At 37.8% G+C, this 23,540-nt stretch overlaps 1 protein-coding gene across 1 annotated transcript in view; it reads right to left on the reverse strand.

Annotated features, from left to right (window-relative positions):
• Positions 1-612: 612 nt before the first annotated feature.
• LOC145259884 (uncharacterized) overlaps positions 613-23,540 on the reverse strand; it is a 79,782-nt gene continuing 56,854 nt past the window's right edge. The window contains exons 2-3 of the mRNA XM_080117764.1: positions 12,241-12,407; positions 613-4,236 (exon numbers count right to left, since the gene is read on the reverse strand). Of these exons, the coding sequence (XP_079973890.1) occupies positions 739-4,236; positions 12,241-12,369 (3,627 nt within the window). The 5' untranslated portion in view covers positions 12,370-12,407 and the 3' untranslated portion in view covers positions 613-738. The remainder of the gene's footprint in view (positions 4,237-12,240; positions 12,408-23,540) is intronic.

Consider the following 23,540-nt stretch of genomic DNA (forward strand, 5'->3'; position numbering starts at 1 on the left):
CTTTGCCCTTTTATTCTTCACGAACTATTTATCTTTTATTGTCTGAACAAGTTGTTAAATAAAATGAATTTAGTATAGACATTGTCATTCTTTCGTTTGTACAATTTGGTTCAAACGAACACTAAATGTTATTACTGAACTAATGCATAGAAAAAAGAAGGAAATTCTGCTGTATTCATAGTTTTCATCTTTTAATCAAACTATTGCTGACACTTTAATAATTATTATATAATATATAATAATTATATAATATATAATAATTATATAATATATAACTATTATATTATATAAGTATTGTATAATAATTATATTTCATATAATTATCATATGATATATAATAATTATATATCATATAATTATATATTCTATAATAATTAAATATTATATAATAATGATATATATTTCAATGATAATTATATATAATTATATATTAATTATATGTTATATAATTATCATACAATATATAATAATAATTATATATTATATAATAATTATATATAATTATATACTAATTATATTTTATATTATAATTATATGTAATATAATTATAATAGACTATATAATAATTATATATAATTATATATTATATAATTATAATATAAGACTGATAATTATAGAAGCATCAGTTCAACTTTACAAGGTTTCTCAGCACTTTCGATCACTTTGAAACCAACATTGCGCATAACATTAATAGATGATTGTTCTTGTTATTGAAATGCTCTCAGTTGCCTTGAAATGTTAGACTTTTGTCTTATAAAGAATCATATGAGAGTCTTCTTCGTGGTTCAAGTATTTTCTGTATTTATACGTCCGAATCTTTTTGGTCGTAAATACAACGTACCACCGTAAATCCTTACCGTTAACCATGCAGTTTCTCTGTATTATTTTTCCTCTGCTCGAGAGTTTGATAAAATAGGGAATGAATTTCTCAATGTTAAGGCCGAGCTGCATGGACGCAATTCTCCACGATAGAGACTCGTGCATTTGGATTGCCTGATAGGAGTCATTCATCATGGCAATAAGCAGATTTAACAATATAATTGTGCTCAATACTATGTAGGCAGCGTAAATTAAATCGAAAAAGAGACTACTTTGTAAGGAGGAAATCATTTCATCACTGAATATGTCCGTTATTCCGAGCATCAGGTTGAAAGTGGAAAAAATGGTTCGAAACGCAGTCTCGTCTTTGGTGAGATTCAGCAAAACGTGCATCGAGAAAGAAAACGCGAGAAGTACAAAGGTGTAGAGGAAGAGGAATCGGATGGCGTCGCGGAAAATCATGATTTTCAACATGCGCCAGAAATGATGGATGCCTTTGAAACCACGCGTGAATATCATACAATGCATCCAACCGGTGCAAAGGCAGATGGAGAGCAAAATCCGCTGGTTGTGGAAACGGTAGGAATAAGAAACCATCCACGCAATGATGATGACTGAAAATAACATCATACTACAAAGCGGGGCGTAGTTAATGTATACATACTTTATCATCCTCAGAGAGAAGATCTCACAAAGGATTTTCTTTTTCGGCACATGCCAGATGTTGTGAGCGCGGTACAATGATAACAAACAACACAATAGAACAATGATTGGTTCCATTGGTGTTACGTAATAGAATATTATAGATTCCATTCGGCCCAGGATGATAGGCTCCGTTTCGTTTGTGTCCTGTGCTTTCCTCTCCAGGTTATCACCGTTATAGCTGATCATCCCCATGTAAATGATATGAAGCGCCATAAGGATGAAATAAACCCAACTGCACGTTTGACCGTAAACTTCCTCAACTACGTTCAATGGTGGAATGTCAAGAAGTGTCGCTGCTCGTTCTGTATCCTCAACACCAAGTAACCATTCGATACAAGAGATACGTGGTTTGACCGTGCTCCGAACACAGAAACTCTCAAGGGAATCATTGGTCCTGGGGGTCATGTCAGTGATATCAAAGTACACCTGGTTGTTTAGATTGAATCGCGTCACGTTTTTCAACATCATCAGCTTTTCCATGGCTTCTTTGGCAGCCAATCTACACGCAAAATCAAATACACTAAGATTTTCATTGTTTTTGATATCAGACAAAAGTTCCATGACAGCCGAGAATCGATACTTTCTCATCTGTAACATATCATTCGTTGGGTAATCAATTTCTTTCCGAACGCAATAAGCAGTTAGCGCTCTATCAACGATCAGGCTTATCATTTCCAAATGTCTCTCCGAATTCTTTCTGTTTTCTACGCTTGCTTGGACAAGTTTGTGCATAATAGTGTTGCCATCACAATCTCGTTTACGCAGATCAGCGCCATAATGGACTAATTTGTTCACGTTCTCCTTGAAGCCTTCCAGAGCGACGAGGTGCAGCGGTGTCTCATCTTTCCGATTTTGTTGATCGATGTTTGCATCTCTGTTTGTGAACTCGTAAATCTTCAGCATCGTACTGAAGATCTCTGGTTCTTGAGGACGTATAGCCAAGTGAAATGGCGTGTTACCTTCTGCATCCACATCTTTGCAACTGATGAACCGACATTCCCATAGCACTTCCGGTTTAGCTTTTGCGGCAGCGATGTGTATGGCAGTGCAAAGCATGTTGTCTTTCTCGTTGAGACTGTCCCAAGAATGTGTTTTTATCATGTATTCCATGAGGAGCTCCATTGTCTTGCTGTCCATATTCTGTGAATTGGCTGCTGTATGCAGAGCCGTTTGGCCAAGCCTGTTTTTTAAATTCGCTTTTGCTTTGCAGTCAAGCAAAGCTTTTACAGTCTCATAACAACCGATTGAACAAGCGAAATGTAACGGTGTTTCGCCATATTTGTTCTTTGAATTAACGTCCACCACATCGGAAAATTGCTGTATGACTGCGTATCTCCCGTGCAGCGCAGCATAATGGTGCAGTGTATTCAAATTGTGGTCTTTAGTTTTAAGTTCAATGCCCATTTGTTCCAATGCTTGAAGCTTTTCCATTGCGTTTTTTGCAGCCGCCTGGAATATCGGTGATTGACTTGTGAGCAGCTTTTTTATGTCTTCCTCGCAGTTTCCCTTCTTCTCGTTGATAATTTTCTTTATACAATATACAAGAGTCTCCAAACATTTATTGCTCTCGTTATAGATTGCATATGACCACAGATCCATACCATCTCGGTTTTTGTGGCAAAGATCGCTTCCTGCCTCGACTAAAATGTGGACAGCAAGTGGATGGTCGTTTTTGATGGCCAAAAACAAAGCTGTATTTCCTGATGCATCATCTTCATTAAGAGTTGCACCACGGCTTACGAGTAACTTCACCACCTCATCGTGGCCCTCCTTAGCAGCATGATGAATTGGTCGCTCTCCTCCGCGTATTTCTTGGTTGACGTCTGCGCCCGCATCTAAGAGAAGTTGGACAATTTCTTGGTAGCCTAAAGCTGCAGCAAGCATAATAGGAGAAATCAGGCCAAGTTTTCTTTTCGTGTTGACAATGATAGATTTATAAGCCGTCAGAATTTTTACGGTATTGACATGTTGATATCGAACTGCCCAGTGTAATGCTGTCGACCCCTTGTCATTTCCAATATTTGGATCAGCGCCAAATTTTAAAAGGGTCTCTATTACATCCGTGTTATTCCATCTGGCGGCCCAAAGTAGTGGAGTATCACCTTTCGAATTCTGACTATTCACATTGACATCTTGTGCCAAATAGAGTTCTATAAGCTCTTTGGAATTAATATAAGCAGCTAGATGGAGACATGATAATGTCCGAGGTCTTTGGCCCGAAATATCCATTGGAATCTCCTGGAGAATTACTTCCTTTCGTCTCTCACGATCTAATCGTGACAGAAACAGCTTAGCCAATTCAACGTGTTTGCTTTCTGTTATTTGGTGGAGCGCATTCTTTCTGCCCGTAATGTTTTTAACATTGACATTGTAAGTGCTGCACAGGGATTCATCATCGCAGGCGGTGAGGAAATATTTTGCAATGTCTTCTTGCTTTTCTTGCAAGGCAAAGTGTAAGGGAAATTGTTGACTTTCGTCGTCGGTCGTTAACTCGGACAAATTGATTGTGTGTGTGTTGATTAAGTCTTTTACAAGCTCCAGTGAACCAATACTGATGGCATTAAAAAAGGACGATTTTGTTCGTTTGCTTTCATCAACGTAATCAGAAGCTGAATTCGGACTGACATTTAATTTAGATGCAGCTCGCAGATTGCTAAATAACTCAACTACTTTCTTTTGAATATCGTCTTTTCTCTTTTCCGCCTGTTTTTTCTGTAAAAGAAATTAAAAAAAAAAAATGTTCAGATTGAAACATTTCATGCATAATAACACAATATCTTATTGTAGGCACCGCCAAAACTGAGGGGGGGGGGGGCAGGTAAGTACTTTTTGACGGACCGTCTTTTTAAAAATCTACCAAAAACCAGGTAATTATCCGATCAATACGAAATTTTCAGCGATTATTAGGAGAAGAATGAACTTTATAACAGTGTACTTATTTTTCATAAACGATATTTATATTCATATTTTTTTTTGCTTACAAAACCCACCTTGTTTTGAGGGGTACAAATATGCTTAAAATAATCATCTGAAACTGAACACAACATATTGTGTTGTTGTAAGGGATAGAATTATAGATTTTAAAAAAATTGTTTGCATACCTTATTTTGACGTCTGAATATCAGAACTTCGATTGTGTTTAATTATCCCGCTTTTGAGTTTTGAAGTGTGAAATTCGGTGAATATGTTAAGTAAAATAATTAATTTAAGTTAAGCAAAACAAAAAAAAAATGTTTTTTAATATTTATACGAAAAAGGCCATTTTAAAATCTTTGATAAATAAATTAACAATTTTTTTTTAGCGAGCCGAATAATGCATGACCATTATTAAACAGAATCGATACAAAAACAATTCGATAAATATTGTGCCCTTTGTGTTAAAAATAGCATCATTTTTTTCGATCCCGTTTGAAAACGTTTGCCACCTTTCAACTACGGTAGACCAAACGCGCTGAAATAATTTTATTTTATTCTGCTTTAAATTGCCCCCCCCCCATTTTGGGGAGCTTGGCCACCACACACATACACATTAAAAACCAAACTCATACAAATGGTCACCCATCTGGTACTGACCAGCCTCAGCGTTAATAATACATTGAAATTTTCGTCACTGAAAAATAAGTTTTTTTTTGGCCTGTTTGGTCTTCCATAGTTTGCTTTTTATTAAACACAAACGTAAACATTGTCGAGCTAGACTCTAGATCGACGCGAAGTAACTGGTTGCCTATACGAATAAGTGGAATTATTTGAAATCCAGGTACTTATATTATAATATTTTTTCATGTTCTCATAGAAAATCATCCTAAATCTTAGTTAGACAATAAATAAATAAATTAATTAGTTCAAAAACCTTCTTTTTTTTAAATATTTATGTACGTTTTTTGCGCAAGACAAAAATGTCTTTTTGGGAAAATTTAACATTTAAAATTTAATCGAAAATAGTAGAAAAAGTTTTACATTATTCTGTTTTCTATATGATAAAATTCAGGGTTTTATCTTTCTGGAAAAAAAAAAAAGTTACTCAGAAATAATGGATTTTAATAAACGTAATTTCGTTTTAAAAAACAACAACAACTTGATTTTTCGGCCATTTTTGGCGGTGCCTATCTTATCGTTTATCAATCCAAGAACGGCAATTATGCTGACACTTGAAAGGAACTAATTTAGAATGACATCGTATATGACGTCATTCAACTAACACATTCCAGCATTGTTCATTAAGAAATCGCAAATTATTTGATTAAAAAAAAAGAGCTAATGCTCGTAATTAATACAACTTAAAAAATAAAACGAACTGATTTTTAGCTCGTCTAAATAATATAACATGCGAGTTATCGACAAATTATTGTGTTTCTGATGGAACGTACAAATAATTATGTAAATATGGATGCAAAAAAAATGAATGGAACGAACGCAAAATATAAAACCATTTGCTTTACTAAAATTTTGTTCCTTTTTTTTAACAGAAACTTTATATGTAAGTGACTAGGAATTATATTGTTGATTACTTTTGTAAATGTGAAAGTGAGAGAGATAAAACAGTCGTGATGGGCGGGGGAGATAGTAATCAGGTCAAACAAACATAATTTCAATTTTCAGTTTTAGTTTTTAGGATTGACACATCTATTTCTGGCAGCATCGTACTAAACAATGTTGCTGCTCGGTAACAATATTATCAAACAACAATTAATAATATAAGACAATGATATATAATTCAACAATTGAAGGTAATTGTTTCTGCGTATGCAAGTTGCGATCGTGCTAATATTGTGGAGACTTAATCGTAAAAAATCACTACTAATGCTAAAAAGCAAATGGTTCTCATTGCTAACCTCTTTCTTTCTCCGCTTTGTTGGCATTTAAACGTCGAATGTTCTTCTTTGAACGGGAGGTGCTTTACAAAACACTTCAATACAGTTCTTATAGTTGGGCTCTCTACCCAACGTTTAAATAAAATGAAATTTATCGACGGCACGTCGAATGTTCTTCTTTGAAAGGGAGGTGCTTTACAAAACACTTCAATGCATTCCTTTAAAAAAAGCACTCTACTGTCAGTAAAGGATAAAAATATACAAAATACGTTGCCGAAAAACGGTCAACAACGGAGTCTAAAGGATGCTTCTTCCAAGATAGCCAACCTCCAAACTGATTTTTTTTTAAAAGGGCACATAAAACGGGGCACTGTGGCGTTGCCAGAAGTTCCACAAGGATCGTGATTGGCCAATAGCTAAGGGCAAAAAGGAGGAAGAACAGACAGGTTGTTTCAAATTGAGAGAGAGATAGAGAAAGAGAGAGAGAGGTAAATAGGGAGATGTAAAGAGAGAGAAGCGCACACACTCACAGGTCAGCTAAACGGCCGACCACTACTACTAGATCTGTGTACCAGGCAAAAAGGGGAAGGGAGTCACAAAGCCAGCGAGTCAGTCGCTCAAGGCAGCCCATCTCCCACCCCACTTGCACTGTGTGATGGCGACAAGAAACTTTAAAGTAAAATTTCGGAAAAACGATATCGTCATCTAACATGCCATCTACCAAAAACAGAGACTACGCCACAAATATAAGAATCTGTCTACAGTCAATGGAAAGTGTATTTGCTGAAAGAATTGCATGCGTGTAACAGTGTACTGCCGCTCCTGGCTTCGGAAAGTGTATTTTGGCGACAGTGATGTCTTCGAAAAGTGCCAAGAACAGCGCTAACATGTAGTTAAATTGGCAAATCAAAATGTAGTTAAATTGGCAAATCAAAATGTAGTTATATTGGCAAATATAAATGTAGTTATATTGACAAATATAAATGTAGTTATATTGACAAATATAAATGTAGTTATATTGACAAATATAAATGTAGTTATATTGACAAATAAAAAGGAGGATAAAAACATGAACTGGGTCACCAATTAACAAGTACTAAATCAATAACAAGAATTTTGAGAATGAAATGAGAAAACATGAATTAACAAACAAAATATATTTTTTATTTTACAGAAATGTAAAATACACCTTGAAAGACTCACGTTTGTTGAGAAGTTTTTAAAGTTATTGCATAAGACAGAAGTTCATTGTTAAAATTGTGTGCGTGTGTATGTGTGTGTGTGTGTGTGCGGGGGGGTAGTATATGTTCACTACAGGTTTAAAGAGTTTTCAGCGTGTCAGTGTGGCGTATTCCTGTCTTCTCAAATCAACGTTGGAAAGTCAAGACAGGTTTGTCGCGTCCCGGGAAGAATTCTTAATTTCTGTTAAACAAACCATTGTTTTATAGATATGTTGCATTTCACACAGAATTATTGTTTTGGAGTTTGAAACGACTTTTATTGGTTGGAAAATATTTTCAGTTCACAAAATCTTACTTTTGAGAATGACAATGAAAGTGAATCCCAATGAAGCGGAGAAAGACAAAGGGTAGCAATTAATGCTATTTGCTTTTTAGTATTCGTCGGAATCGCAGCTCGATGTAAAAATCTGATAATAAAAAAGAAAAGAACAAAGAAAGAGCTTATTATGCTCGTTCGTCTCGTCTTGCAGATCAATTTCTAATCTACCATAATAGTCTCACACGACTAAGCGGAGCTTATCGATAGGCAGTATCTTGTTTTTGTACTTTTGAATCGTGCAGATCGTCTCACCAGAGTACTGTGCAGGTGGCTGGATCTGCTAAAGGAAGGAGGGCCAATGCTTGAAAGCTTCTCGGCTGTGAAAGAACGATTAGACCAAGAACAGGTAATCCATTATTGTCAAAGCGGACATCCAAGTGTGAAACGATGGACTCTACACTTCACCAGATTAATCGACCCGTAAGTATAAAAAAATGTGAAATCTGTTGTAAAAGACAATTATGAATACGCCTATCGGAAAAAACAAAGACGTTAATGACATGTCACGATCATGCGTGCTAAAAACATTAACGATTTTTCAACAACTAAGAAAAACACATAAAAAGTTCACTTTCGCAAACTAAACAAAAATAACAGATAATATTTTAATTGGAATCCATTGAGATGAGTGTTATTTATTAATTTTATTTATTGCAAACTATTATCCTCATCTTTTCTTAGTTGTTTCACGACGTTTCGTCCAACTATTTCTCTGGCCTTCGTCAGGTGGCCAAGTAAGCCTCTGGTCGGCTTTGGGTAGGATTGAAACCGCTATCTTCAGACAATTCTCACCTGCAGTCAGGAGATTCAGAGTTACTATCCGTCGCAGTTACCACCTGACGAAGGCCAGTTGACAGAAACGTTGTGAAACAACTAAGACAATAAAAAAAATTAATAAATAATACTCATCTTAATGAATTCCAATTAACATTATATACACCATTCGGTACGGACCCGACCATGGAAGAGCGAATAATAAATAAACATGAATTTATAAGACCAAAAAATTCAACCTTGATCGCCCTTCAGGACCCGTGGCGTAGTGGATAGAGACGTTGAATCTCTACGGTTCCAGGTAAGAAAATAGCGGTTTCAATCCTACCCAAAGCTGGCCAGAGGCTTACGTGGTGAGACGACAACAACTATGGAAGGCAGTAATTGCTGAGGATGCAGTGAAGAGATTTAGAGTTCCTATCCGTCACGGTTACCACCTGATGAAGGCCAGAGGAATAGTTGGCCGAAACGTCGTGAAACAACTAAGAAAAGATGAGGATAATAGTCCGCAATAAATTAAAAAATAACTGACTTTTTTTTAGCCCCAGGTTAATATATATATATACAAGCAATAAACACTCCAGACATTTTTGTCTGTAATAAATACAGTCTGAAAATAACTATAGTCTTTGTTTGTTTAACGAGACAATTTTATGTAACGTGTACACCTTTTAATGGAGCCAGCGACTTCACAGCAAATCTTTAGCTAGTCCTGGGAGACAAAAGACTCCCAATCATGACTTTACCTTGCCAAGTTGGCGAGCTCGGTAGTCGTAGGAACAAGCAGCAGTATTTAAACAGCCTTGAAAAAGGTTGGGTGGGTACTATTACTTACACATTATTAATGCGATTCAAACCGTTCTTTTAAGGACGACTCACAAACTACCAGAATGCGATACACACTTCACTCTCTACTGCTGCCTGCCTCCTGGGACTCCCTTAACAACCTGCCACTTCAGCCTGCTTCCGCGTTGCAGCTTTCTGCAACTCCAGCGACTCCAGCTCACTCTTACAGTTTCCCGCAACTCTAGCGCTTCCAGACACCAGCTCCAGTTCCCACTGACATCCAGCTACCCGTTTCTAGTGCACACTGACGTCCAAATATTCGTTCCAGTGCCTACTGATATCTAGCTACCAGTTTTCAATGTCCACTGACGTCCGGTTACCTATTCCAGTGTCCATTGACGGCCAGCTACTTGTTCCAGCGCCCGTTGACGTTCAGTAAGCCAGTTGATGTCCGGCTACCAGTTTCCAAGCATCAGATCCCACCTACAAAACCCGGACTAACCTGAGACACGTCATCCTAACACAGGAACGCACGAATTTCAACATGATATCTATCGTGTTTAACCGTTCATCTATGTTTGTAATCTCTTTGCTATTACCGTTACATCTTGGCATTGTCTACTTTGTTAGTAGACACTTTCTTTCACCTGCAACAGTGCAACACTTGTTTTGATATCTTTCTCTTTAATTGTACATTCGCTAGTCTGTGCTTTCTTCGTTGTCACTAATTAGAACTTTATAAGAACCTGAATAAGGTGTTTGTAATGGTTTTCTTACTCGGAAAGTAAAGTTTTTAGTATAAAAGGTTTCGTATTTGTATGGTGGTATTCTTCATCGCAGGTGGGTGCATCAAATTGAGACATCGATTCACACAAATCACAAATACTTATTATTACTTTTCTGTACTCTGTCTGTGTACTAACTGCTGAGGGATCACTGGCGATGCTCCAGAAACAGAAGTAAAAGGTGAAAATCATGATTCATTATGCGTACTGTGCATTCCAAGTAGAATTATAGGCATTGCTTTCATCTATGTTGGAATTTTTTGTGCTAACAATTATGTAACCCCATTATATTTTTGTATTCTGTTTTTTTTTGTTGTTGTTTTTTTTTGCTTTTTATTCATACATTAAATTATACTATATTGAATTTGTTTTCGTACTATTTGATATTCGTGCAAAACTACCATTAATTTTAAATAAAAAGCAATACTAGCTCCCTTGGAATGACGTCATGGAATCTAGCGCGAAAAGCTTTCTTTTTCGAATCCTGCCAACCAGGAGAGTGGATGCCTGCTTCATTGCATGTCGTGAACAAGGATTTCTATGCCTTTCTTTCTGGAAGAACCTGGCAATAAAAAACACGGATTGTGACGAAGTGAACATTTCTTTACAACTTTTATATATGCGGCGACAGTACGCGTGTTTTTGGAGGGAAAGAAATTGGAAGTAATTTGAAAGTTTTTAAACTGACAGTAATTTTTTCCTTACTGTCAGTTTAAAAGCTTTCAAATTACTTCAAATTTCAAATGATTGTACAGTCTATCTTTAAACTTGTGAGTATGTTCCATAAAATTTATTGAATTTATTGTGTGCATAATTTTGGAAGTACTCGTTCTTAATTTTCATATTAATGGTAGTCGTTCGTTGTAGTGACGGTTATAATTTATGAACCAGTTCAGTAATTGTCTGTATTTTTGAGATGAGGTGTTTTCATTGATTGAGATTGTCGGACTGACTTCCTCATCTTGGTTGTTATAGTCACAACGTTTCGGCCTAGTGGTCCTAGACGTTGTATCAAAGTTTACAGTTACCCAAAGGTGCTGAGTTCAATCCTGAACGAAGGTGAAAAGTAACATTCAAAACAGAGAATCAGCAACTATGTCCCAGAGCCTAGCTGGAGTCCGAACACGGTACCCCCGTAATAATAATAAAGGGTTGGGTTCGAGACTCCTAACAAACGGTTCCCCAGTTCGATACAAAACACCTGATGAAGGCCGGAGGGCAAAACGGCCGAAACGTTGTGACTATAACAACCAAGATGAGGAAGTCAGTCCGACAATCTCAATCAATGAACCAGTTTGTTTGTTTTTTTTTATTTTTGTTTGTTTGTTTTTTTTATTTCTGTTTGTTTGTTTTTTTTTATTTTTGTTTGTTTTTTTTTTATTTTTGTTTGTTTTTTTTTTATTTTTGTTTGTTTGTTTTTGTGCTATATTTTGTTACTTGGCGTTTTTTTTTTGTTTGTTTTGGAATGCCTGCAAAGGAAATAATTTCCAACCTCTGTAAATAAAATATTTTCTTCATTTTAAAACAAGACCTCTTTTGACTTTATGCGTTTACCCTCCCCCACTCACCCTTTTATTTTATCCTTTTATTTATTTTTTTTTTTTTTGTGCAGGCTATTCGAATTTATTGGAACACGGATAAATTTCCGCTGTTGCTTTTCGAACTATTATTGCTGCGAGCATTTTCAATCAAACCATTGTTTTGAGGATGATATGCACTCGTCCTCAGTCGGTAAAAACCTATCACTTTGGCTAATTTCTGAAACAATTTGTTCTCAATTTTTTTTTTTTTTTTTTTTTTGTGCTTATCAATCTTTTGAAGGAGTTCCGCTGCATGTTGCAATTCATTGAGGTACTTAATTCCTGGAACAATTCGCTCTCAAATCGATTACAATATGCACCGGAATCCGCCTAAAAGATTGATCAGCTGAAAAACCAAACAAACTCCTGAAAAGGTTGATAAGTAAAAAAAAAAGCCAAACCTCATTCCACTTTGCTTACCTCCCTTTCCTTTCTGAGGGCTATAAAATCTCCGTCCTCAGATGTCGGCCAATTATCTCGAATTTGGGCGGATTTCGGTCGGACCGCCATTGTGAAAGCGGAGACCATCCATTTTTTGTCATTATTCATTCTTTAATCAAAGAATTTCACTTCCTCACTCAACAAATCTGTAAAATACAATAAAAAAAAATGAAAGCATTAAATCAATGACATTAAATTGCAGAGGGGGGGGCTTCACTAATATGCATGGATAGGCGCGTTATTTTTCTTAAAGTACTTAACTGCTATTATTGGCTATTCATTTTTGGTAAGCCAGTGCATTAATTCGCTAATCAATGCCAGATCGCAAGTCGATGGTGTTTTACAAATATAAATTTTCTAAGGTTCTTTTTACAAATATCTTAATACCTTTACCTATCTGATATAAGAGGAAAATAACTCTAAATAAGAATAAAGTTGTCTTCCCTGGTAGACAGAGATAGAACAAAGCGAGATGGCGAATTCACATTATTTACAATAATCATTCTTGTAAAGTTTGTAGCAGACCCATTTGCAAAAAACACAAGCAGGAGCAAATTTTTGCGGCTGGAGATTTTGGACTCACTTCCTTCTTAGCTTGTCCAATCAGAAGCCAGGTCTGTCACGTGACCGAGTTTGTAAAACGTTAAGCCGGCAACACACATACACGCGCGCACACACACACACTCCCTATTTCTCTCTCTCTCTCCCTCTCTCTCTCTCTCTCTCTCTTCCCAGATCTTGACCAACTCCACGTGAAAAGGACCTGTCGCCCCCAACTTCTCTCTTGAGATACAAGAACTTACCAAACATACTATGACTTGAAAACAACAAGTCAACATGGCTATCTCCACGTGCAGTACACACAAGATAAATTGAGGGTTTAAGGCATTTTCGTGCAGCATATAGGTGTCTAAAAAAATTGAACGGATATTTTTTTTTCGTTTTCTCGGAGTATTTTTTGTGCACAAATGAAAAAAAATATATATTTTCGTCGTGGACTTCAATTTGCTGAGAAGTCAACAGGGAAAATTTCTGCTAGCACAAAACAAATTAATTGAGAATATAACGAAACAGTTTCAAACAAATCTAGCAGCGGCATCAATCATAAGTTTGAAATCTTTTGACAGGAATAGCGAATACGATAACTGAATTTCGGATTAAAACAGACATTCACTGCTTGGTGTAATCATTAGAAGGACACTTTCCAACATAAATTCGGTGGTAATTCGAAGCATTTAATTTTAAAGTATTATCTTGATGATTGAAAATTAAATCCTTCGAAAACTTGGCACAAAAAAACAAAAAAAACACCAACGCTATAGAAATTTTATTTGTACAAGATTTTATATTTTCAGTTGACGGATATCTTTTATGAGTTTGTAGTGAAACGAAAATTATTATAATAATAACAGCAAGAATGATGATGATGATGATGACGACGACGACGACGACGAAAAATAAACTTATTTTATTTATTTTCGTCTTTTTTGTTGTTTTCGTCAAAATCATCATCATCGTCATTCTTATTTGATTTAAGAATACACTTTATTTACATTCGTTACACTTTCGTACACTTTATTTTACATTCGTTATAATTGTTTGTAATTAAGGAAAAGTGATAAGGATGATTTTGTTAATTATGCTGGGATTGTAAATGTACAATACGAAAAAATTTGGCTGAAATGGCTGCCAGAGGATCAATTCAAATGCCTCGTTTTCATGGCAAGATTACAATCTCCAGACGACATATTGTATTGTGGATAGGGTCTACAGAGCGGGGACGCATAACGAGGACGAGACGACATTTATGGAGTACACAGCGACGACGACGACCCAATTACTTGGGGAGATCACATTTATAATAGGATGCTGATATAAGCGAAGATATGTGTAATGGACAGTTCTTTAAGCACGAAGGGGAGATACATTATTGATGAGAGGGATACAGTCTGTTGACTTTGGAAAGGATTTGATATAAAGTTCATTATACAATATGATGAAAACAAAAACACATCACCTTGCGGTTGATGACAAACGAAAACAAAGGCTTATATAACAATATGAAAAGATTTATTTCCAGCTGGTGATAAGAATGATGAGAATCCGATGCTGTGTTATGTTTCTACATTTTGTCTTCTCCCATCCCGCTTCCAGAAGGAGCTCAGGCTAACTCTCTCTCTCTCTCTTTCTCTCTCTCTCTCTTTCTCTCTCTCTCTATCTCTCTCTCTCTTTCTCTCTCTCTCTATCTCTCTCTCTCTTTCTTTCTCTCTCTCTCTCTCCTCTCACCTGTCAACTTGCCAACTCCAACTGTTTTCAAACCCTAACGTAACTGGATATATTGAATCTATATTTCTTTGTGGCGTCAGAACGTGGCCAACATGTGCATGGGATGCACATATACATGCATATGCTTCCAACGAATATATAAAATATAAATTGTTGTTCTGTGGTTCATTATTTCTCTGACCTAACTTTGTTTTTATAATTATTTCTAACGACAATGGATAATTTCACTGCATTCCTGGAATCGTATCTAATGACAATGTGTATTCATTTTAACTTTTGATACTAAGTTCGATTCTAGCATTTTCTTTTAATAATAATTATCTTCGATTCTAATTACTTAGTTTCTAACTAAAAATCTCCTTCAATATTCAATCTCCCCGTATATGTAATATATATATATATATATATATATATATATATATATATATACAGGGTGACCCAAAAAAACAAAACAAAAGCTAAATGGAGGCAATCTAGAACATATGCTGTAGAACGGAGAAAAAAAAGCCAAAGACCCTAGTGTTTTGATGTGATATTTTGAATATAATAAACTAGTTATGACCAAAGTTTCATTTCATTCAGACAAAATACTAAGAAACGGAACCTAATAAGAGTTGGGGCCCATTTTTTGGGTCACCCTATATATATATATATATATATATATATATATATATATATATGGTCACGGCACCAAACATTGTATATGTTATTTGTCACATGAAAAGTGTTTATATTACATAACTGGGGGAAATATAGAAGAAGCGTCATACGTTTTTTTTCTGGGGGTCATCTGTCTTCAACCTGGCCTGCTGTGCAATGTACATCATATGAAGGCAATAGATAAATGAGACATACCTGAACCACAGAACAACAATTTATATTTTATATAAATTTATTTCAGATTTGTCTTGGTGTTCTCACGTGAGTCTGCCGTTGTGTCTACATTCTCATCTTCGCCTAGCCTCGTTTCCTGGCTTCAGAACTCATACCAATGGACGTCTGCACAGTTTTCCGGCAACTCCTAGACTAGTAACTCTAACCTTTTGACCAGTCAGTTCCGGTAACGTCATCCTGAAAAGGACACATTTCATTCATGAGTTCCAGTGACGTAAGTGATTCAACGACACGTCTCACTAACGTGTAAATCTCTGGTCATGTACCCAACTACTCAAGGTCAATCTACCTTATTTTTTTTCAAAGGAATCACCACTTATCAAGGCCCAGAGGCCACTCGAGGATAAAGGAAAAGAGTGTACAGTGGTCAAAAGAACGATATCATTGTAATCGTTAGAAGCGTAAAGTCAGCTGGAAAGCAGGTAAACAGAAGAGAGTTCCACAGGTGTGTAGTTCTTAGCAGCTTTGTTAATATGATCTACGTGTAGGTTTAGGCTCGGATAAAGAGTGGGGGAAAGTATTGATAGTGTTTACGGCCAAATGAGTGTTTCCCGTGAATGTTTGGTGAGGGGGGACCATAGATTAGAGCTCAGACGAGTACTTGCCATGAAAATAACGATAAAACAGACACAGGCTCCCAACGTCTCTTCTGTGAGAAAGAGGTTGCAGTGAAGAGAAAAGGGTATCGCCCACTAGGCTACAAAGTCTATTCTGAACTCTGTCATGCCAGGATAAGTTCTTCTTAGCAGCTCTTGCCAAGCTGTGACAGCAATACTCCATCCTTGGACGTACCTAGCTCTTATATAGGTAGAGAATTGCATCAGCAGGTAGATATCTACTGGATCAATAGAAGGATGCCATCATTTTTTCAGCCAGTTTGGCAACAGATTTGATGTACATATTCAATTTTAGATCAGGAGTAAAAGTCAAGCCTCATGTCAATACATGAAGCCTCCCCAAGACAAGAGCCATTCATTTCAATTGATGCCAGATTGGGATCAGAACGTTGATGATTCAAATATAGAAGCTTGGTTTTAGATGCATTAAAAGTAGCCAGCCACTCCTTTCCCCATTGTATCACATGCACAAGATCAGAGAACAGAGAATCAGAGAGAACTTGGTCGTTTACGGTCTTTAATGTGCTGGCATAGATGGTAGGGTCGTCAACAAAAATGTCTCCGAATGATCTAAGGATGTGATTTGGAATATCATTAATATAGATCAGGAAGAAAGTTGGACCCAAGATGAACCCCTGAGGGACCCCAGCATTAATACTATGAGCTTCTGATTTCTGCCCATCAACCACTACTCTTATGAACCTACCAGAGAGAAACAATTTTATAATTGAAATGACATTTCCAGTTATACCATAGCTGGAGATCTTGTGAAGTAGGCATTTATGCCATACCCTATCAAAGGCCTTTGCCCTAGAAAGGAAACCTTCATCAAGAGTTTCACTAATCCTATGAGAAATAACCGTAAGCACATCTGCTGTAGATCTAGCAGAATGGAGACCATATTGCATGTCATTGGGAAGGTTATTTTTCTCTATTTAACACAGATTCAAGTAACTTACTCATGATGCACAGGAGACTTATAGGTCTGTATTGAGAGGGAGATGAACAATTACCTAAATTTCTAAATACAGGGCATACCGATGAGATTTCCAGGGTGTTGGGAAGCAATTTTCCTTAAGACAATGCTTAAACAGCTTTGTAAGTATGGGAGCTAGTTCTGGTTGAAGCTTTTTCAGCACTATAATAAGAATGTCGTTGGGGCCAGTTGCTTTACTGAAATTAAGGTTTTTGATTAGTTTGGCAACATCACGTACAGATATTTGTATGTCACATAGTGTGTTTTCTGCATAGAGTGGACTTAGCTATAAAGTTCTTGGCAAAGAGTTTGGCTTTGTCCGATGCTGACAAGATTACCTCAGGTCTATTGATGATAGTTGGGATAGAGCACACGCTTCTGTTCATGATCCTGTTTGCTATTTGCCAAAATTGATGGGAATCAAGCCGCTGCTCAGCTACTTTGAACTTGATGGACTGAGCATACAATTCTGTCACGTTCTTCATTACTCTTTCACAGTTGCTGGCAGTCCTAAAAGCGGCTTTAGTCTCTACATCTGTTACGTTGGAAGCAATGGAAAAAGGGTTTATATTTAACTAAGCAAATTTTTGTAAACATTTTTAGCTAAAACTTATTTTTACATTCCAGACAGTATTCTCTAAACAATAATTTTTAATATCAGCTATTTTATCTAACAGAGGCTGACACAGACACAAACGTCTATGTTGGAAAAGGGTAAAGAAACGACAGTGCAAATTCTAATCATAGAATATCAACGTTTAATAAACCTTAAATGATACAATGGTGCAACAATAGCAATATTTCTATTAACCCAACTATTTCCAGCAGTATAAAAACTGTAGGAATTTACTCCCACTTAAAGGTTAAAGAAACCTTCAACGCTAACCTGCATGTCATGTGGAGAAAAGCACTATGCTCGTTTTTGCCCAACATTGTTTACATCGTGGCACAAGAATAGATTTTGTGGAAAGAACAGCTGTAACACTACCAGGATGAATACTTCACAACAGAGGCAAAACCTATATAAAAACGCCAGGGTGTTCACATTGAATTCAATTGTTGCTACTTTTTAAGCTCGAAGAAAATATATACTTGTTGAGATAAACAATAAATTCTCACTTCGATGCCGCTTCAAATATCACTGATTTCACATCAAACATGGGAGTTGTTGCGAAAACTCATAAGAATACAACTCGTGTTGCTTGTAGTCCATCGGGGAAACAAGATACGACTAACTAGTGAACTAACATGTGATGTTTCTTTTAAAGAAAATAAAAATCAGGCGTATTCTTTCTTTCTGATGCATCAAATCTGAATCTTCTTGGTTTGAATTTTATTGAAAAATTTGATCTTTTAAGTGTTCCTCAAAACTAAATTTTCAATTCTCTCCATCTGTTGCGGCAGATGCTGAAACATATTTTTAAGAAAAATTCATTAATGGTTTTCAAGAAGGACTTGGATGTTGTACTAAAGTTAAAGTGACTTTTAAACTGAAGTCAGATGCAAAACCAGTCTTCAGACCAAAGTGTCCTGTACCATACACAGCTTTAGTTAGAGAGGAAAAAGAATTGAGCCGCCTTCAACAAGGAGTAATCCATACATTACATAATTCAACTCATTCTGGGCAGCACCGATTGTTATTGTGAAGAAAGCTAATGGCAAGGTACGCCTATCAGCAGATTTCAGTACTGGACTAAATGACGCACTGGAGACACATCGATATCTACTACCTATACCGGAAGATTTGTTCTCAAAACTCAATGGTAGAACATGTTTTGCAAAAGTAGACCTTGCAGTTACATATCTACAAATGAAAGTTGATTGAAGATTTCAAAAATCTCATTATCAGCACCCATAAGCATTATTTCAATTTAATCGTCTTCCATTTGGGGTCAAGTCAGTTCCAGTGATATTCAAACAAACTAATACAATGCTCATAAAATTTCCAGGAGTTTCCGCCTACATTGATTATCCCAAGAAGAACTTTTGCGTTGCCTAACTTCTGTGCTGATATGATTTCATCTAAGGCCAGACAAATGCAAATTCTTTCAAACTTCAGTGAAATACCTTGGATTAATTTTACAAAATGGTCGAAAAGCAGATTCGATAATATTTAGGCAATAAAGCACATGGCAGCCCCAAACGATGTTTCAATACTTTCTGAGCCTTTTCAGTCATTATGGTTCTTTCTTTGACATTTTTTGACATGACTTCCTTTGAACCATTATGGTTCTTTCTTACCATAACTGCACAAGTTACAGGGGCCGCTTAATAATCTTCTACAAAAAGATACTAAATGGAACTGGTCAAGCACACGCAAAGAATCATTTGAGAAAATCCAATCGCATCTTCGTTCTGACTTGTTGCTTATACACATCGTTAGACATTACTGTGGTGATTGATGCTTCAGACTATGGAATCGGAGCAGTAATATCACATATTTTTCCTAATGGAAGCAAAAAAGCCATTGCACATACGTCAACATCATTGATACCTACTAAATGGAAATATAGCCAAATCGAGACAGAGGCTTTAGCAATTATTTATGTTGTGAAGGAATTACACAAGACGCTGTTTTACGCTAATCAAGTATTTTAGTTCCGAGAAAGGAATTCCAGTCTATACAGTGAATTGCTTACAAAGATGGGCAACAATGGTTTTAGATTATGACATTTCTATAAAATATCAACCAGGCAGCAAAATTGGCCAAGCAGGTGCGTTATTCAGACTCATCTCTTCTCATCAAAAAACAGTGGAAGACACTTTCATCGCTGCTATATCTGTGGAAGCTAAAGTTGTCTCTGACTTGTTTCCACAGTGAAATCGCTACCTGTCACTTCGGAGATGATCCAGGAGGCTACAGATGCTGATTCCTTTTTACAGAGTATTCAACATTTTCATTTCACATGCTGGTCAAAAATATGCACTGACCAACAATTTAAACCATCTTTTTTTCAGCTAAATCTCATTTTCTGAAATCAATAGAAACTCTCCTTTTTGCTGAATGTGTTGTTGCCCCATTCAAACTCTAGAGTTCTAAAGCAATTTCATTGTAGACATCAGAGGATTGGCACGTGGCTATGCATATTTGCACAACAAAGTTTCCTCGGAAAACAATATTGCATTCATGGCCTACCCCAGAGATTGCTTGGTCATGACTACCTGTTTATTTGGCCGGAATAATAAATGAACACCATTACCTAATATTGATTGATGCTTACAGCAGTCTTTCAGATGAATCATATAACCTCAAATGAAATTGTAAATTACAAAAAATTTTCAGTAGGTTGGGCGTTCTTGAAATCTTAGTTTCTGATATCTATATCGATAATATCTAATATATATCTAATATATATTTATCTCAGCAGAATTATCCAACTTCTGTAAACAAAACAGTATTCAAATTATCCAACTTCTGTAAACAAAACAGTATTACACACCTTTAACCCACAATCAACCAAAAATCTGAATGGTTTGTTGACACACTTAAGAGAGCACTCTTGAAGTTAAAAGGGAAGAAACTATAACAAGAGATCATGGAGATTTCTAAGTAGCTACAGAGCTAATCCAAATTGCCTAAATAGAAAGTCTCCTGCTGAAGTACTGATGAACAGAAAATATGTCTGCCATTGGATGCTATTCGTCTATCATCAACTAATTTTCACAAGCGAAACAAAACTATGGAAAACCAGTTCAATCGCCATCATGGAGCAAGATTACATCAATTCCTACATAGAAAACCTGTATTGACAAAAGACTATTGCTAAGGTAAAGAAAAATGGACACAAAATCACATAATATGCCGTTCTCGTTATGTAATCTATGCAGAATCATAGTACAATCATTTAATCATTTCCTTAAATGCTTTACTGCATACGTTTGAATTACTCCAAAATGTTCAATCAACATGCAAGTTCCATTAGACAGGTCCAACCAGAAAGACACAGCGAGGGGGCAAACCAACTTTAACCTTACAAGTAGAGCCACATTTCACATCCTACAAGTATCATATCTCAAAGGGGTAGAGGTTATGAGCAAAAATAAAGGGAAATAACTAAATAAGAATAAGGTTGTCTGATCCAAATCACCATACGCGCTACTGCTAGGATCGCCAGGAAAAACATTCTTTCCTCCCTGGGGAACGGCGGCTCCATGTTGTAGACAAAATATCCTGCATCGAGATCGAGCGGCCACTCACCATCAATGCGAGCCGTTACCTCTCTGACATACTCCACTAGGGACTGGATCCGGCTACAACCAAAAAATGCATGCTCGACTGATTCGAGCTTGTGTTCATTGCAGTGCGGGCACCAGTTCTTTGTACATGCTGAATTCGTCAAAGAGGGGCAGTGCTTTTCGGACCAGTCGCCAGGTCAGGGAGAATTCCAAGTTTGTCAGAAAATCCCGTCCTGGCGTCCAACTCCATTGAGAGCGGATAACCTCCATCAACCAACCTAACCGCCTACAAAGAGGATCCTTCGCGGTGCCCACCACTAGCTCCCAATAACGTCTCTTCCTAGGCTGATCGAGGACACTGGTCCCTGGCAAAGCCCTAAGTATAGTCCAGCATTCGGCAAAGAACTTCCCCCTCGGTTTACGATGACCTTCTACCAAGGGGTCGGGTTTGAGATTGGGAAACGAGTTCTCAACCGCAGGGACCCAAGGAGCATTCTCCTCTAACAAACGACCCAGGAAAGCCAATCTCTCAGCGTTTTTATGACCCAAGAGACTGGGCTGACCCAGGCCTCCCTCTCTCAGACTCTGGACACAGACCTCTCAGCACACATAATGCTTACCCTCGTCCCACAGAAGTGAGTCGAGGCGCTTTTGTAAGCAGGTTAGGCGTTGTGCAGGGAGAGGAAGTACAGACAATCGGTAAAGGATGAGCGGAAAGATGTATGTAGCACACGCCTCCGCCCGACCCTTCAAGGACAATTTCCTTCGAATCCAAGTCTTGACCGACGATTTGACCTTGCCATATATTTCCGACCAATTTTTCTCCAGATGAAGTCCTGGTCCAAACCAGACACTGAGTATACAGACCAGCCTATTGGTCCAGCTAAAGATACCTGGAAGCGAGTTTACCCCAGTCCAGACTCCCAACTGCGATTGAAGACGGCCCCTGTGGCTTCTTCGTATTGAGCGAGTGCCTCGACCACCGCTTGAATGTCCATGGGGCAAGACACGAACATGGTGACGTCATCGGCGAACGCAGAAACCCTGGCTCGTGTGCCTCCAGGGAGAGCTATTCCGCACAGGACTGGTGTAGCCGCCTCGTCCCTTAACTTGTGAAGGAGGGTTCCAACACCAGGATGTACAAAAGAGGCGACAGCGGACAACCCTGACGCACCAACCAGGAGACGGCGAATGACTCCGACAGCTTACCGTTGATCTGCACCGCTACCGTTGGCCTATCATACAGGACAAAGATCCACTTGCGGAAGTCCAGATTAAATCCGGCGGCCTCTAGCACAGATCCAAGGAACCGATGGTCGGCCCTATCGAATGCCTTGGACTGATCTAAACTGATCAGCACGGCTTCAGCGTCGTCTTCTGTCCCCTCTATGATCGAGCGTATCAAATGCAAGTTGTCTTGAATCGATCTCCCCTTCACAGCATAAGTCTGGTCCGGTTCGATCAAGTCAGTGATGACAACCTGCAAACGATTCGCAAGAATCTTTGCCAAAATCTTTAACTCTGTGTTTAGCAGAGTCAAGAGCCTAAAATCGTCGAAATTTTCCACCCCACCATGCCGTTGACCTTTCCTCAGCAATGTGATCACTCCCTTGGTCACCTGTCCAGGGATGGAACCCTGAGCAAACCAATGGTTGAACATATCCTTCAGAATAGGGACCAACATGGGCAATAGCCTCAAGTAGAACTCGTAGGGTAAACCATCAAGCCTGGGGGATTTGTTGTAGCCGACCTGCTTCAACGCAGTAATGACCTCATGTTCAGTAACAAGACCATCACAGCTAGCCGCCCGAGCCACCGTGAGGCGGGGCGAGTCAGCCAAATAGCTGCCAAACTCCTCGACCCTGAGTCCGGGTAGTTAGGTAAAGCGCTGCAATAGATGCTTCCGAAACCCCTCGCAGATCTCCCGAATCGACACGAGGGCGTGTCCTTCCAGGTTATGTACTTTCCGAATGTACCCATCCGAATCGCGCCTTAAAGCAGCCTCACGCTCAACAGCATCAATATTCACAGCCTTGTTGGAAACTTTCATTAATCTAGCCCTAACTACTTGACCTTAATACCGCTCGCTAGCCAAGCGGTTGTGGTCTTGTTTAGCTAGTGCTAACTCTAGGGGGTCTCCCCCTCCCCCGCCCGGGTCAGCTTATCCTCTATACGCTTCTTTGCCTTAGCCTTATCTAATGCGAGGCGTTGGCTGTATTGGACAGAGAAGCGTCTAATTTTGGCCTTAAGACTAACCCACCACTTACTCCCTGTAACCGCCCCCACTAAAGCCCACTAAATTAATTTGGTAACTTTCAACCAGTAGTCCT

This window comes from Euprymna scolopes, chromosome 35, assembly GCF_053919585.1.
Source record: "Euprymna scolopes isolate OS-2025 chromosome 35, ASM5391958v1, whole genome shotgun sequence".
Classification (NCBI taxonomy): Eukaryota; Metazoa; Mollusca; class Cephalopoda; order Sepiida; family Sepiolidae; genus Euprymna; species Euprymna scolopes.